The sequence below is a fragment of the Ursus arctos genome, unplaced genomic scaffold, assembly GCF_023065955.2.
Source record: "Ursus arctos isolate Adak ecotype North America unplaced genomic scaffold, UrsArc2.0 scaffold_2, whole genome shotgun sequence".
Taxonomy (NCBI): Eukaryota; Metazoa; Chordata; class Mammalia; order Carnivora; family Ursidae; genus Ursus; species Ursus arctos.
The window spans coordinates 40,081,742-40,098,599 of record NW_026622874.1 but is presented as its reverse complement, the minus strand read 5'-3'; the positions used below and the strand labels follow the sequence as shown (position 1 = coordinate 40,098,599).

At 54.2% G+C, this 16,858-nt stretch overlaps 1 protein-coding gene across 7 annotated transcripts in view; it reads left to right on the top strand.

Annotated features, from left to right (window-relative positions):
- Window positions 1–16,858, top strand: part of PIK3C2B (phosphatidylinositol-4-phosphate 3-kinase catalytic subunit type 2 beta) — a 63,609-nt gene that overhangs the window by 37,508 nt on the left and 9,243 nt on the right. For all 7 annotated transcript variants that reach the window (XM_026480550.4, XM_026480551.4, XM_044377786.3 and 4 more), the window contains 13 exons: window positions 1,885–2,052; window positions 2,592–2,703; window positions 3,893–4,035; window positions 5,358–5,546; window positions 7,071–7,164; window positions 7,319–7,413; window positions 7,871–8,051; window positions 9,063–9,170; window positions 9,771–9,863; window positions 10,660–10,789; window positions 12,063–12,199; window positions 15,826–15,995; window positions 16,491–16,647. In XM_026480550.4, coding sequence (XP_026336335.1) covers window positions 1,885–2,052; window positions 2,592–2,703; window positions 3,893–4,035; window positions 5,358–5,546; window positions 7,071–7,164; window positions 7,319–7,413; window positions 7,871–8,051; window positions 9,063–9,170; window positions 9,771–9,863; window positions 10,660–10,789; window positions 12,063–12,199; window positions 15,826–15,995; window positions 16,491–16,647 — 1,777 coding nt within the window. The remainder of the gene's footprint in view (window positions 1–1,884; window positions 2,053–2,591; window positions 2,704–3,892; window positions 4,036–5,357; window positions 5,547–7,070; window positions 7,165–7,318; window positions 7,414–7,870; window positions 8,052–9,062; window positions 9,171–9,770; window positions 9,864–10,659; window positions 10,790–12,062; window positions 12,200–15,825; window positions 15,996–16,490; window positions 16,648–16,858) is intronic.

Sequence of the window (16,858 nt, the reverse complement as noted above, 5' to 3'; positions counted from 1 at the left end):
GGCCTAACTTATAGGGCTATTGGAGAACTTTCGGGACACTGCAAGTAGAATGCGTGTCACAGTAGCCAGCATGTGAGAAATGCTTCCTTCTTCATCCTCGTTGTCATCTTTGTAGCTGGGGGAGCCTTCTCAGTTCCGGTTTCCCTGTTCCAAGTGACTGACATGGTGACTGGTACACGGAGATATTTGTGCATGCAAATCCTATTTGCATAGCCCCGTTCCAGCGCAGAAGCCTCAGTGTCATGTAGCAAAAAGTACGCAATGCGTACACACATCACACAAGTGAAGCGATGTTCCACTCTCCACTGAGGAGGAACCCAGCACAGAGGTGTGCAAAGTTCCGACCTTGCAAGTAGCAAAAACCAGGACTGGAACCGGCACATCCCAGGAGTCCTTCCTGGAGGAGGTGGCCCTTGTGATGTGATGTTGAGGAATGTCTGCAGAGGGGTTTCTCAGGCGGGAAGGAGGTTCAGACTGCAGTCAATGTACTGGTTATCCTGACCAACCCCGGATGATGGTCCGTGGGAGAGGTTTTGGAATGCTAGATGGACTCAGGACTGAGGAGAAGGGGATTCTGGCTGGTTCTAGGGGTTGTGGCTTCCTAGTCTCTTTGCCTCCAGATGCACAGTGGGAAGCCTCTTCTGGGCTGACAGGAGAGGGGTCAGCACCAGCCCCCTCTCCACTTTGCTGTGGGGTCAGCTGACTGTCCTGCCGCCGTAGTACCGGGATCAGCTAACTCTCAAAATAGGCCCAGCAGCCGTGCTCTGCCATCCCCTAGCCAAGCCCCAGCCTGGCATGTCTGCTGGCTGCTGGAGGGGCCCTAATTATAGCCGTGGGCCCCCAGGGTACAGGCAGCTGGGACGGCAGGGCTCTGCCAGTCTCTGGCGGGTGGGAGGAAGTGCCTCACTTAGGTGGAGATTTTCCTGCAGGAGTGAGGGGCAGCAGTGGAGGGAGGCTGCTTGATCAGGCCACTGGGGAACCTTGGGGGTGGCCGCCCTCCCTCTGTGCCCTCTGGCGTAGAAACTGCCCTGGGCTGGCCAGGCGGGCGTGACAGTGTGGACTTTGGCCCAGGGACAGCTTCCCCAGAAGGTAATGTGGGTCCTCCCTCACTTTCCACAGTTCCTCTTTCCCTCACCCCACCCCTTATCCTGACCTTGGAGGGAGTGGCTGGGCGTGATCAGGGCAGAGGAGCCCCGGGAGAACACATCTGGACTTGGGTAGTGGCAAGGCTTACGTGTCCCCGTGCTTATCATCGCTGGCCAGTTTGCTTGCTCTCCCCACCAGGGACTTCGGGAAGCCCCTTCTCTTTATCCCTTTGGCTTTGAAAGTGTTTTGGGGGGAGAACAAACCATGTTGTGCCCTGGGGGTTGGGAGAATAAGGGGACAGGACAGACAGGTGGGAGAACTCTTGGGGGAGGGTGGCCTGAGGGCAGAGAACACCGTGCTGCTGCTTCCTCCTTGCTTCTTCAGCCTGGGACGCGGGGGAGGGGTGAGGATTGTCAAGAGGAGCCGCTCCTGGGTGACCCTCTGCAGAAATCCTGACACAAGGGGCATGTGGCTTCACTGTGGGACCTGTAGTCACCTGAACTGGGAGATGGCTCTGGCGACCCAAGGGCTGTCTGGTCACTGTAGGTGGCCTCCAAATCGGGGCGTTGGGCGTACTGTACAGAGAGGCTGCAAAGACAGCACAGTGTGCTTCTGGGAGCATCGGTGGAGGTTGCACCTACGGTCTGGGACCTGTCCTGGTTCCAGGCTTCCCCAGGGAGCACATCTGATATCCCGAGAGGCAGGTCGAGTTCGCAGCCTGCCCTCGACTTCCTGGGCCACCTGTCCCTTGACGCCACAGGGGCGGCACCTCCTGATATGGTCTCCTGTCCTCCCCAGGATCTGCTTCCCCGTGCAGGTGAACCGGCTGCCTCGGGAGACCCTGCTGTGCGCCACGCTCTACGCTCTGCCCATCCCCCTGCCTGGGAGCTCGTCAGAGGCCAATAAGCAGCGGCGTTTGCCGGAAGCCCTGGGCTGGGTCACTACCCCACTCTTCAACTTCAGGCAGTACGCGTTCCCACGCCCGCCCGCGGCTTCTTGGCCTCGGGAAGGAAGGAGGGGGATAGAGAGAGGGGCTGCTGCACTAGCCAGTGTCCCTTGGGAGGTTTGGCCATGTGGGGCTCACCCACAGAGTCCAGAGGGCCCTAGTTGGGGGCAGGGGGGACCAAGGCACAGGAGGAGAGACCAGGACAGTTGATGTAACCAAGAGTTTCTGGGCAGGACGGGGGGGGGGGTGCTGTGGGGGGGAGTGTGGAAACACAGTGCTCGGGTAACGTGTCATCTGGCCCTGTCATTGGAAGGGCCTTCGAGGTCATCTAGTCCACCTCTCTGCCTCATGGGGCATCCCCACCGCTGGGTCATCCAGAGGTTTCCTGAAGGGGGTGTGCTTTTATAGGGCCTGGAAGAAGGAGGAGCCTGTGGTCTAAGAGGAGAATGACTGAGTTGGGTGGTGACTTCAAAGGCTGATTTTTGGGTGGGGGAGCAGGAGGAAAACCATCTCCTTAGCCACTGTGTTGGCTCATTCCCCTCCCCTCCATTCTCCTTAGAGTCCTGACCTGTGGTCGGAAGCTTCTGGGCTTATGGCCAGCAACACAGGAAAACCCCAGTGCCCGTTGGAGCGCACCTAACTTCCACCAGCCAGATAGCGTCATCCTGCAGGTGAGACCCCAGCCCCAGGACCCTCTCTCCTACCCGCTGCTCAGGACTGCTTAAGAGTCAGTGCCTGCCTAGAGGTTTGGGCTAGGACAGTAAGAAAAAGCGCTGGCACGTTGGGCACAGGGCGCTGATGTGATCGAAGCAACGAGGGTGAATTTGGTTGGACCCGGAGTGGGAGCTGAGTTCTGTGGAATCTGTGTGCCCATCTCCTGGAGGTTAACTCTGATCTCAAGGAGCCCATCTGGGGCTCAGCAGTCTGGAGTCCTTTGTATCGAGCCCTTCTCTTACTGAGTCTGATAAAATCTGAGCTGTCTCCCTTGAGGGGAGACCCTCGGTGCAGCCGGTCACTCAGTGCTCTCTCGGGGTGGACCCACTCTCTGGGGAGAGAGGAGGAGGAGCTGGTCAAGCCCAAGGTCTAGTTACTGGTTTCTGGCTCCCCTTTCTTATGATCATGAGACGCTTTGGTATGGAATCTGGGATATCAAAGTGGACATAGCTTGACGTAGAATGATATAGAACGAAGGCTCCAGAGGCAGGCGTTTTTGTCTGTCTCAATTAACCACACTTAACTCCCAGGACCTAGAACATTGCTTGGCAACTTATCGGGGTTCGGTAAATATTTGTTGATTGAGGGAACGTAGGACTCACTTGGCTCTGATAGGCGGTTTAGGAGGATGAACATCGGGGTGGCATAGAGCAAGGGGACCCGGGTCGCATGGTGAGAGTCAGTGGGGCCCTCACCTGGCATGTGGTCCCACTTCCCATCAGGCAGCAGTGCCTTCCAGGGCCACCCTGAAGGCTCCCTAGCCTCAGCTTGGAGGCTCTCAGTGGCTCAGCCCGTGACACTTCTGTTCCAAGTTCTGGCCTGGGGCTGCCCTCCGCTCCCCACCTGGCTGCATCTCAGCTCAACTCTTTCTCACTTGCCCGTTCTTCTCTCGCTTTTTCTCTGTGTTTCCTTCTCATTTTTTCTGAAAGTGACAGCTGGAAGGGGCTTTCCCCAAAGTCCCAAGTTCCCACTGAGTCCAACAGGGTTATTTTACAAGCAACCTGCAGGGAAGGGAAGGAGGGAGGGAGAAAGGCAGGACCGCCAGCCTGAGACAGAGGCGCTGGAGAGCCGGGAAGGTGGCAGCTCACTCTCTCACTCCCTCACCTGCCTGTCCTCTCGCCCTGCTTCTCTGATGCCATCCCCCAGATCGACTTCCCCACCTCGGCCTTCGACATCAAGTTCACCAGCCCCCCTGGAGACAAGTTCAGCCCCCGCTATGTGTTTGGCAGCCTCCGGGAGGAAGACCAACGTGTGCTTAAGAACATCATGCAGAAGGAGTCCTTGTACTGGTGAGGCCCGGGGCCTTCCCCAAGTATGGCTCAGGCAGGCCCCATTCTGTCTGACCTCTCACCTGCCAGCTCCAGGTTCCTGCCCTCCTGCTTTGGGAGTAGAGGTGGGAAGGGACAGGCATTGCCACCCAGGCAGGACGCAGTGGAGAGAGGGTTCTGCTGGGAGCAGCCTCCAGGCTTCTTTTCCTGAGCTGACGCTAGGCAGAGGCTGGGGTCAGGAGATGGGATCTAGGAATACCCATCCTTACAGTGGGGGCTGGGGCCAGACTTAGCTTGCCCCACACACCAGATGCACTGTCTACTACTTGCTGTCCATGGGGGCAGCTGACTCTCTCCTCACCACTCTGCCCCCACCTCCTGCCCCTTCCACACCCACAGCCTTTGCATTTCCCTGGCCCTGTCACTTTCCAAAAAGGATCAGGTGTCGGGGCAGGCTGGGAGCTCTCAAGGGTAAGCGAGTCCAAGCTGATGTCATCCTTGGGGCTGCTTCTCTTACCAGGATTGGAGGGGGCGGGGTGAGGAGCTGAGAGCTGAAGGAGCTGCTGCGTGGGGACTCCTGCCCTGCCTGCTCTCCCTGTATACCTCTCTGGCTCCTGCATTGCATAGCCCTATGCCACGTGCACGTGTGTGTGTGTGTGTGTGTGTGTGTGTGTGTGTGTGTTCTGGGGGCAAGGGAGATGGGGCTCATCTATCCCTCCTATCCCATCCAGGGAGTCAGAGTAGCTGGGTGACTACAGATCCCCCCGCCCCCAACTCCTCTGCTGACCCCTTGCTTCATTAGCCCCTCAGCTCCCTTCTCCCATTAGACACCTGATCTCAGGCAAGGCTTAATTAGCGGTGGCTTCTGTAAAACCTCCAGCTGGCCCCAGGAAGCCCCAGAGGCTTCTCAGCCATCCAGACCCTGACATGTGGGGACCACTGCCCTCTAGTGGCCCATCGTGGGAGTGGCGCTCTAAGGGCATCCGCAGGAGGGGCGGCAGATTGGTGCCCCGACTGTGAGTTCTGCCTCAGTCAGATGTCCTGAGACGTCAGGATCAAAGATGAGATTTGGGCCCTGGTGGCCAAACTTTGCCTCACACATTGCGATCGCCTGGGGATCTTTTAAAAATACCGATGCCTGGTTTCCCCAGATGTTCTGACTCCGTGGGTGGCGGTGTGGCCCAGGCCTGGGGACTTTATAAACCTCTCCAGGTGATTGTAATGTGCAGCAAAGTTCGGGAACCGCTGAACCGGAGAATGAGTAGCATTCTTTTGGAGAGTAGGTACCCTCCCCTGTGGCTGACAGTGCCCTCCCTCACCTCCCCTGCAACCCCCACCCGCAGGCTCACGGATGCCGACAAGAAGCGCCTGTGGGAGAAGCGATACTATTGCCATTTGGAGGTGAGCTCACTCCCCCTGGTGCTCGCCAGCGCCCCCAGCTGGGAGTGGGCTTGCCTGCCCGACATCTATGCTCTCCTGAAGCAGTGGACCCACATGAACCACCAGGACGCCCTGGGGCTCCTGCATGCCACGTGAGTTGTAACACCCACCTTCCCTTGACCACGAGTCCTTCCAGAAGCCAGGGCTTGGCACTGCCCACCACTAGCCTGAGCCAGTCCTGGGGAAAATGGTCAAGTGGGCTAGGAAATTCAGGGCATCTTCGCTTCTTTTTGTTGCTTTTTCTTTGTCTCCTTTCCCTGCGGCGTTACATTATGAACGTTTTCCAAGCATACTACAAAACCGAAGATTTTACAGTGGACATCCGTGTACCCGCTACCTAGATTCTAACCATTTTAACTATTTGCTCTATTTGCTTTCTTGTGCGTATACCCTTCCATCCAACCGTCAGTCCATCTTGCGTTTTTGATGCATTTCAGTGTAAGTTGCAGACATCATTACCTCCCTCTAAATGCTTCAGCGTATGTGTATCATTAACTGGAACTCAACATTTGTTGGTTTGCTTTTTTCTTTTGAGGCAAAATTTACTATAAGGAAATGCCTAAGCCTTACCTGTACATTGGCTGAGTCTTGACACGTGCACACCCCTGGGTGACCCAAACCTTACCACTTCGTTTGACTTTAACAGTCGTCTTTTCCCTCTTTCCCTCAGAAGGGTTTTCTGGGGATGTGCTCCTCCCAGTTTCAGGCCCCTGGGCTGCTTTTTCCAGATGGTGCCCAGTGTTCTTGGCTTCTTGCTTGCTGCTTTTGGTAATTGAACTGTACCCAATCCATGTGTCTTGCCTTCGGGACTTTTTGAGACCACGTTTTTGCTAATCTCTGCTCAACTAAACTCTGCCACGGGGTACTGGCTTATATAAAACTCCATGAGTCTCTGTTCTTCACCTGGCTGGCTTTGTGTTAAAGGATGGTACCATCACACTTTAATCCATGTAAGGGTTCTTTGGTGACAGGAATTTCTAGCACAGTAGGGGTTGAGGAAAAGATTTTCAGGAATGGGGTTGAAGACTTGTCCAGTTTTCTTTCTTTCTTTCTTTCTTTCTTTCTTTCTTTCTTTCTTTCTTTCTTTCTCTCTCTCTCTCTCTCCCTTTCTTTCTTTCTTTCTTTCTTTCTTTCTTTCTTTCTTTCTTTCTTTCTAAGATTTTATTTATTTATTTGACAGAGAGAGCGAAACAGCCAGCGAGAGAGGGAACACAAGCAGGGGGAGTGGGAGAGGAAGAAGCAGGCTCCCAGCGGAGAAGCCTGATGTGGGGCTCAATCCCAGAACGCAGGGATCACGCCCTGAGCCGAAGGAAGACGCTTAACGACTGAGCCACCCAGGCGCCCCTCTCCAGTTTTCTTTAAATCATACAAGGAATGGAAGTGGCCACCGTCCTGTTCCTCCATGGCCCCATGCCAGCTCTGACCAGGGGACAGAGCCATTCTCAAGGGTTGCTATCCAGACAAAGTGCTAGGGATTCTTCTAGTGGCTTTGGCAGATTCTGAGGGACCTTGCCTTTTCTCCACCCATGTCTCTGAAGCCCAGCTGTGAGCGTGCTTGGTCACTTCTGTGCCGAGACTGCAGCTGGGGTGTCAGGGGGCTGGGCTCTGTTTTGCAGCTTCCCGGACCAGGAGGTACGACGGATGGCCGTCCAGTGGATCGGCTCACTGTCGGATGCTGAGCTCCTCGACTACTTGCCTCAGCTCGTGCAGGTGGGTGGACCAGCCTTCCGTCCGGTTCTGATGATCCCTCCCCCGGCCCCAAGTCCGTCGGCATTCTTGCAGAACCCAGGGTCCCCGGCGGGATAGTGGCAGGTGTAGACTGCAGGCAGTCCATATAGCCTCCTGTTCCCTTTCCCCTAAACAGGCCCTGAAGTACGAGTGTTACCTGGACAGCCCCTTGGTGCGCTTCCTCCTGAAACGAGCCGTCTCTGACTTGAGAGTGACTCACTACTTCTTCTGGTAAGCCACGTGTGAAGAGGGGGGAGGCAGACGTGCGTCCTCGGCTCAGAAGTATTTTACTCTTCCGTGTACGGGGTAGGGAGCTCAGCCATCGGGGTTCCAGGATGTTGCTGACTTCCAGGTGGCCATGGGCTAGCCCTGTTTCCCCCGGGGAGGGTCTCAGTCCCCAAGGGACAGTGGATCATCGGTGGCCCTCCTTTCCATCCACACGTGGCAGAAATAGGAGAAAGGAGCCACAGAGGGGCTTTGAGCTCTGATTGAGGCAGGGAGGGCACAGACTGGGATCGGAAGGAACACTTCAGTATGAGCTGCGCTCACAGAGGCTGTTTTCCCTTCCGGTCTTGGGGTGGGTTTTCTGGGGAGCTGCAGTGGTGTCTGGCCCCTGCCCGCCATTCCACACACCCTTGCCGGCGATCCCAAGTGTCCCGACCCCCTCCCTGCTCCCTTTGCCTTGCAGGCTCCTGAAGGACGGCCTCAAAGACTCTCAGTTCAGCATCCGCTACCAGTACCTGCTGGCGGCTTTGCTGTGCTGCTGCGGCAAGGGGCTGCGAGAGGAGTTTAACCGCCAGTGCTGGCTCGTCAATACCCTGGCCAAGCTGGCCCAGCAGGTCCGCGAGGCTGCCCCATCCGCGCGGCAGGTGAGGGGGGCAGAGCCGCCTCTACCCGTTTCTGGTCCCAGGCTTGTGTAACCAATCATTAATTCCTTCGCCGTCCTCACCGGCAGGATGGCACTTGACCATCTCCGATTTAAGGGCTGGGAGGAGGGGACTCTGTCTCTAACCTACAGGCCACAAATTGAGAGTCTGCAAGCTGGATACAGCCCATGGATGTGCTTTGGTTGGCTTGTAAAGTATTACCGTGTTTATGTAACTGTTCACTTGAAAGGCTAAGCACATTTGTATATGTTGTTCACTACACAAGAGTACCCAGCTGGAGAGGGCAAGCGTGGGCTGAAATCCAGTCCTATTTTGTTCAGTAGGCTGTGAGCCATAGCTCAGGGCTGCTGTTACCCAGAGCAGGGACCTTTACTGTTTGTATAACCGGGCTGTATTAGGCCAACAGTGTTCCTGGTTACTAACATTTAAAAATTGGGAGAATTTAGGGGCCTCTGGGTGGCTTAGTTGGTGAAGCATCTGCCTTTGGCTCAGGTCGTGGTCCTGGGGTCCTGGGTTTGAGCCCTGCATCGGGCTTCCTGCTCAGAGCAGGGAGCCTGCTTCTCTCTCTGCCCCTCTCACACGCCCCCCTCGCTTATGCTCTCTCTCTCTCTAATAAATAAATAAAATCTTGAAAAAAAATTTGTAGACTTTAAAGTCCAGATTGTTGGCTTTTCTTGGCAATGTCCCGAACAGAACCATCCCCTTGAGATGCACCTGTTCCCTCAGTTGGTTGTGGCCTGCCTCACACCATGGTGTCATCTGCGTCGCCTCTGTAAGCCGTCTGGGCTTGCTGCCCTTGCACTGTCCCCGGTGCGACACCCCAGGCTGCAGTAGTTTTCCCTCTTCACAGTCTCCTGCGGGTTGTCCACACTTCTCCGATGGTAGTTCTCATCCCAGCCATTACTGGGCGCCCACCCCTGGGAGAGGCCTGGTTCTGAGGAGAGCTTATGGGCACCCCCCTCACCCCTGCTTTCCTTCTCCCCTCCCTCTCAGGGGATCCTCCGCACGGGCCTGGAGGAGGTGAGGCAGTTCTTCGCCCTGATCGGCTCCTGCCGCCTGCCCCTCAGCCCTAGTCTGCTGGTTAAGGGCATCGTGCCCAGGGTGAGTGACTGGTGGGTTTGGGGCTCTTGGGACAGGGAGGGCTCAGTGGAGGCGAAGTCCTCCCACCCTGGTTATTGAGAGGAGGAAGAGAGGCATATTTGGGGCCTCTTTCCAGCTCTAGTATTTATGGACTTTTGCCTGACAGCTGCGCAAAGTGGAGGAATTGGGTCGGGGGCTGGGTAAGTGTCTCCTCTGATGATACAGGACCCAGGCAGGTGATAATGACCACAGCTGTCACCTGCACCGCTGAGCACCGCCTCTGTGCCACACTGTTCTGAGTGCTTTACACCAGTTATCACATCTTATGCTCACAACTCTCGCGAAGTTGGTCCTGTTGGGAGCCCCATTTTACAGAGGAGTAGACTGAGGGTTAGATGGGAGTCACGTCCTGCTAGGTTGTATGCCGAACGCACCGAAGGCATGAGAGAGTGCTTGCCGGAGCCAAGGCTGTAACAAACTGGCACAGGGGAAGGAAGGAGCGCGGGCTCCCGAGGAATCTGGCAGAAACTACAAGCAGGCGGACCAGCAGCAGCAGCTTGACCCGTGGTGCAGAGGGCATCTTCCTTCCTGACCCTTGTCACTCCCTTTCTCCCATGGCAGGACTGTTCCTACTTCAACTCCAACGCTGTCCCCCTCAAGCTGTCCTTCCAAAATGTGGATCCACTGGGTGAGAACATCCGTGTCATCTTCAAGGTGAGGACACGTCGTGAGCCTGGGGATGGTAAAGGTGGTAGAGGGAGGGGAAAAGTGGGTCGAAGGGGGGCGGGAGCAGCCCCAGCACGGGTCTCTTCCTCCATTCTACCATTTTCACGTGTGAAAGATTATCAGGTGACTGTGGAAATAGACTAATTCTACATGGCCCCAGTGGGCTAGGAACAGAATGTTGGCAGGTGTAGTGAGGCAACTGGCAGCTCAGTATACAGAGTACTTTCTAGGAGGCAAAAGTACCCAGACAACGAATGGATACAGTGGTAATCTGCTCGTACCCGAGGGTATTCAAACAGAGGCTGAATGGCTACATGGCAGCAATGTTGAGAAGGAAATTAAGCGAACAGGTGCAGGTTGGACTAGGTGAACCCTAAGGTCCATCCTAACTGATGCGCCCAGACAGCCATGATTCTGAGAAGTAATCCATAGTCTGAGAGTGTGTAATACTAGCAGGAGAGAGGTGATGCACATGGGCCACTATATAGTGGCTGTGTGTCAGTTCCAAATCCAAGGTACAGATACTCAAGTTTTAAAAAGTCTTGACGATCAGGAATCTAAATTCAGTTCAGATGGGATGTGGGGTTGAAGAAAGAGCCGGAACGCCGCAGGGGCAGATGCGATGGCTCGCCCGCCTCCGGTCGTTTGACCTGGTGTGAGCCGAGAAGGGAGGTGGGAGAACTGGGCAGTCCCCTGTCGCTGTTTGGGCCCAGGTGGCTCTCTCGGAGCATCTGGGAGCCAGGGGAGGCGATGGAGATGAGCTCTGGTCACTTTCTTCATCCAGTGCGGGGACGACCTTCGCCAGGACATGCTAACCCTGCAGATGATTCGCATCATGAGCAAGATCTGGGTCCAGGAGGGGCTGGACATGCGCATGGTCATTTTCCGCTGCTTCGCCACTGGCCGGGGGAGAGGTCAGTTGGGAATGGGGGGGCTGCGAGCCAGCAGCTGGTGTGGAGGGCACCCCTTTGCTTCCAGCCCTTCTCCCCTTCCCCAGCATGAGTTCTGTACGTCTCCAGAAAACTAGAACCGGCAAGGTTATTTCAGTAGAAGCTGTGGAAGGGCATCAAAAAAAGGAAGGCAGGGCAGAGAGAGGAACCGGAATAAGTCAAACAGACTTGGTGACAGAACCACCAGCTGTGTGGTGTGGACTTGGCGTCCTGATTCAAACCAACCAGCTGTGAAAAGGTAGTTTTTGAGACAATAGGGGGAAATGTAAGTATAGACTGGGTTAAAGAATGATCATTAATGTGGGGGGTATGCTAATGGCCTGGTGGCTATGTCCTCGTTAGTTGTACTTGAAATACATTTGTGAGGGAAATGACAAGTCTGGGATTTGTAAGGGGGCCCCTGGCTGGCTTGGTCAGTAGAGCTTGTGACTTGATCTCAGGGTTGTGAGTTCAAGCCCCACATTGGATTCAGAGTTTACTTAAAAAAAAAAAAAAAGGTACTTCAGTAAGGAGGGAAAAAACAGGGTTGGCTGAGTGACATAGGCAAAACAAGCTCAGCAAAATGTTCATAATTTTTCAAACTGGGTAATGCTTATGTGTGAATTCATGATCCCATTCCTCCTCGTGCGTGTGTGTATGTGTGTGTGTGTGTGTGTGTGTGTGTATAAAAACATATAAAATGTTCATACAGGGGCGCCTGGGTGGCTCAGTCGGTTGAGCATCTGCCTTTGGTTCAGGTCATGATCCCAGGGTCCTCGGATTGAGCCCCACATCGGGCTCCTTGCTCAGCAGGGAGCCTGCTTCTCCCTCTCCCTCTGCCTGCCTCTCCTGCTGCTTGTGCTCTGTCTCTCTCTCTTCCTGTCAAATCAATAAATATAATCTTTAAAAAAATATTCATACATATATATGAATATGTATGAATATATATGAACATTGTTCATATATGTATGTATACACACACACACACACACGTCTGAAAATCCTAATAAAAGTTAGAAACAAAAAAGGAAGAGCAGCGATGAACTAGGGAGACCAAGAGCCCCAATGTCCCAGCGTGGAATATGAGGCTTGGAAATGGTATTCCTTCTCCCGCTATCCTTTCCCCCCGATTATCAGACTTTGTCCAAATATCCCGGGCTTCGTTGATAGGGAAGCATCCAGCGAAGCTCCTGTAGTTCTGTCCCCGTAGTTCCCTTGGCTCTGCTCGAGAGTGCCACAGCCACGCCTCCTCTCACAGGGATGGTAGAGATGATCCCCAATGCCGAGACGCTGCGCAAGATCCAGGTGGAGCACGGGGTGACTGGTTCCTTCAAGGACCGGCCCCTGGCAGACTGGCTGCAGAAACACAACCCTGGGGAGGACGAGTACGAGAAGGTAGGATTGGGGGCGGGGGGCGGGGGAGGGGGGCGGCGCGAGGCTGGGGGCGGGGTGTGGCTGTGTGAACACAAGGCCTGCCTGGCTCAGCTGTGTCGGGAAGAAAGAAACACACGTGGCCGGTGGGAGCCTCCATGTGGCTAGGGTTTGGGTCAAATGGCTGTGGTAGGCGGACTGAGAAAACGCCCTGGTGTCCAGCTGGGAAACCTTCGTTGAGTTCGCCTGGCAGATTGAGTTTTGGGAGTAGGAGGGGGGCCACCTGTTGAGAAGCTGCCTGGGTCTCTCCTAATTGTGGCTCCTGTTCAGTTCCTCGGCCTCAGAGGGCTTCAGTGGCACTTTGCACGATGTGACTCAAGATGCACTCAGTTGTTCCCAGTTACGGAGCTGGTTTGGGGCAAGGCTGTAAATAAGCAGGAGCCGCGATTAAGGCTGGATGGGTGACAGAGGTCATAGAAAAGGAGGCTGGCCATTCCTTAGGTGGATCTTTCCCAGGTGGTAGGGCCTTGGTGGCCTGCTGTGGTCCATGGCTTGTCCACGGTTTCATGGCGAGGGAACCAGTCCTAATAACCAACTCATGAAAGAGGAACTATAAGCCAGAATGCCAATTTATTTAACTTCCAAGGGGACCTCGTACTAATGTATATTGATCAGTACATTTTATCCCGGAGGGAAGACCTTATGGACAGCCGAATTGTAATCGGAGTGTTTGTTTAGTGAACATCTAATTAGATGATCCTAGATGGCCTTAAGTGTTTGAGTTCCCCAGGATTTAATAACTGGCCTGCTCTACGCTCTGAAATCTCGTGCCAACTCACCAGCTCTTATGACTTTAAGTATTACCCGTTTGCTGACATCTTCCAAAGCCATTCCCTCCTCTCTCCCTCGAGCTGTGTGCTCTGAGCCACATGCTTGCTGGAGGTCTCTACTTGAACTTCACCCATACCTCAAACTCAGTACAGGCAAACCCAATCTTTCCGTCTCTCCTTTTCCTGAAGCCTGCTTTTTTGTGTTTCCTATCAGTAAATGGTGTGAGTCCCTGTGTTGTCACCCAGGACAGAGCCGTGGGTCCTCTTCTGCTTCCTTCTGGCTCACCGCTGCTGTACCGAGCCCCGTAGATTCTCCTTCCCCAGCAGCTCTCACATCTGTCCTCTTCTTCCCATTCCTTTCAGCTATGTGCTGTCTGTCCCCTGAACCACTGGGATGCTTCTCCTTCTGTCACCATCTCTGCTTGAAGTCAGAGGTTTTTTTAAATAAAGTATAAACCGCTCATGTCACTCCTTTGCTCTAGGTTCTTCGAAGATTCCCTACACCCTAAAAGGTCCAACATCCATAGTGTTGCACGCAAAGCCTTTTGTAATCCAGCCCAGCCTACCCCGGCCGTCCCATGCCCCGCAGCTCCCCTCTTATGACAACTTACGCCCCAGCCCAGGAGACTCTTTCTATTTCCCCGATATCTTTAGATGATAGTGCTCCTTCTGCCTGGAAGGCCAGGTGTTCCCTTCCCCATCCCTCAAAACCCACCCTCTCTACATTGCCAATCGCAAGGCCCTCTACCCTTGGAGAGGAGTAATATGGATTCTTTCCTCCCGCCCCTCCACCCCATATACGATTTACCACTAACATGGATTCTTCAGGTATCAAATGGCCACCACGCAAAGGGCACTGTGCTTGGTGCTGGACTTAGTCTTCTGGCCAGTGTAATAAAAAGTCATAATAAATATGATAGAAGGCTGCCCAACAAGAACGTACGGAGAAACTCACTCTGTGTCTTTGTGCTTAATATCAGTCTTCCAAAGGCAGCCTGTCGGCTCTTCTTGACTTTCTGCTAGAATAGTGCTGGTCGTTTCTTCTGCTGACTTCCAGTAGGAAAGAACTAGAGCCATTTGTCTCCTGGCCACTCCCTGAGCAAAGGGAGTTGCCCACATCCTTCAAGTGAAAACCCCTTAAATCAGGAGAGCTCCCTTGGTCTGGTGAGACTTCCCGCAGCTCACACTCCACATAACTTAGGTAATGAGACCCGAGTCATTTACCCACAGCCATATAGCTCTTTTGTGAGTCAAGATAGGATGCATTCCAGGTAGGGGCGCCTGGCTCGCTCAGTCGGTAGAGCGTGCGGCTCTTGATCCTCGGGGTTGTGGGTTTGAGCCCCACGTGGGGTGTAGCGATTACTTCAAAATAAAATACTAAAAAAAGAAGAAGAAGAAGAATGCATTTCAGGTGGAAAGAATATCTGTGGAAGGAAGACAAGTTGATGGAGGTGAGGGTCAAGACCGGGAAGTGATGGATTGTACTTCTTACTGAGTGGTTTCTCTTCATTCGTCTGTTTCCCTGTCCTGGAAATAGTCCTTTCCTTCCAGAAGGTGCATTCTGTGATTTCTTTATAGACTTTCTGTTCTTAGATTCCTGTGGACTCGCCATCTGGTTTAATTAGACAAGTGAGTGGGCAGGGGGTTCTGTGTGGCTAGTTTTTCGTTTTTTGTTTTTTTTCTTCCCCGTGTGGCTAGTTTTGAAAGAGGCCTCGTGGATGGCCATGGAGCTGCTGGGAGATAAGACCCCTAGAACCTGGGGAGAGAAAAGAGTGAGGGGGGTGGCAGTGGGGCTGTCGGGGCTCAATGGGGGAGGAGTCTGCGGGAGCTGGAGGGCTTGGGACTCCAGGCCCTGAAGGATGAGGAGGAAATTTGTAGAGAGAGGCAGGAAGGGCACACATTCCCCATCTGGGAAGCTTTCTCTCATCTCAAGTCTGTACATTCCTTGTTGGCGATGCCGGTTTTTGCCCTCTGTGGATGAGTCTGTCTTGAATTCTTAGAAATTCTGTAAACCTCACAAAGAGGAATCAGAGGGTGAAAGGTATCCGTTTGCTAATTCCATTACTTGTACTTCCTGGAGAGACAGCTAAGGGGACAGATGCCGACCCGATGAAATAAGGTGGATCTAACCCCTTAGCCATCCTCCCTCCTGCTTTAAATTTAAAAATCTCTCTCACACAGTTTACCAGCTAGAGATGTCTGATTTTCAAGTGTAAACCCCACCCCCCCACCCAGGAGTGTCAAACTGCCTCAGCTCTTCTTTGGAGTGAAGTGACTTTAATTAGATTAGCATTTAGCTGATACCAAGAACCCTGGGAATGGGAGGTGTCTACGGGGCAGGGAGAAGCCTGGAGAATTCTGAGGAGGGTCAGGAAGGGACCCGGAAGTTGGCCGCCTCAGGGCTGTGCTTGAGCTGAGCCGGTCACAACTGTTGGGGAATGTGGTAAACATCCGTCTTCCTGTCTATTAAGGTCTCTTCAGTTGGGGCCGGTCAAGTCAGGGCTCCCAGATGAGTTCACTGTCTTTCCAAGTCAGTCTCCCTAGAAGAAGGAAAGGTGTAGAAGAAGATGGATGGCAGATAAAGTGGTGGAGAAACATACACCAGCCTTCCATCCCCTTACAGCCCATAAGACAGGAGAGAGGTGTCTGTGTGTGGGGGGGTGCCCGCTGTGCACGATGAAGGCTGACCTGGCAGGTGACAGGTGCTGTTGGGGCTCCTGAAGGAAACAGCAGGGCTGGCTGGGTTGTCTGGCCGTGGCCCTTGCAGTCCCTCGGAGCCACTTTCCGTCCTCTCCTCCCATCTGCCTGCCTTCCCCCCAGGCTGTGGAGAACTTCATCTACTCCTGTGCCGGCTGCTGCGTGGCCACGTACGTCTTGGGCATCTGTGACCGGCACAATGACAACATCATGCTGAAAACCACCGGCCACATGTTCCACATAGACTTTGGCCGCTTCCTGGGCCACGCTCAGATGTTCGGCAACATCAAGCGGTAAGTGGTCTCCTGAAGCCAGGCCGCGCGTGGAGGGCAGGGAGGTCCGCAGAAGGCGTTCCGAGCTGAACACAGGCCTGTCTTGGAAGGGGGCTGCACTTGAGCCCCTGGGCTGAGCAGCTTTGGAGAAGAGAAGGCTGAGAAAGAGGTCAAGTCTTTGCAGGGCCTTACAGAAGAATGGGGGACCAGCTCTTCTCCCTCCCTGCTGAGGCCTGAGCAAAGGCAAATGAGCCCAAACCACAGCAAAAGGGAATACAGTTAGCTATCCAGGAAAACAATATTGGTAGCTCACAGACAAGGAATCAGTGAAGGACGTCTCTGGGGGTCTTTTGAGGTTAAGGTAGGAAAAGCAAAGAGGGAGCAGGTAGGGAGAGCCCCATCTATCCAGGTTCCCGCAGGTGACGAGGGGAACTGTTCCCTGACGCACCCCACAAGGCAGAGGGCTTCCTCCTCCATGCTGACCTTCTACCTGTATGTTCGTTCCCCTTGGCCCAGGGACCGTGCCCCCTTTGTCTTCACCTCGGATATGGCGTATGTCATCAACGGGGGCGACAAGCCTTCCAGCCGCTTCCATGATTTTGTTGACCTTTGCTGCCAAGCCTACAACCTCATTCGCAAGCACACCCACCTCTTCCTCAACCTCCTGGGCCTGGTGAGGAGCTCATCCCTTTCTGAACCCATCCTTCTTATCATCTGGCACCAACTTTAAGGCTCCCCTGTCTTGCTTCAAAGGCTTTTTGGAGGTCTACTTCTCTGAGGTCTAGATAAAGGCAGGGCACAGACTACTGGGAACAGTGGTGTCTGTGCGGTGTCTGACTTCCTGCCCCAGCCCCTCCATTCCTGTGGCCTTCCAGCCACTGCCC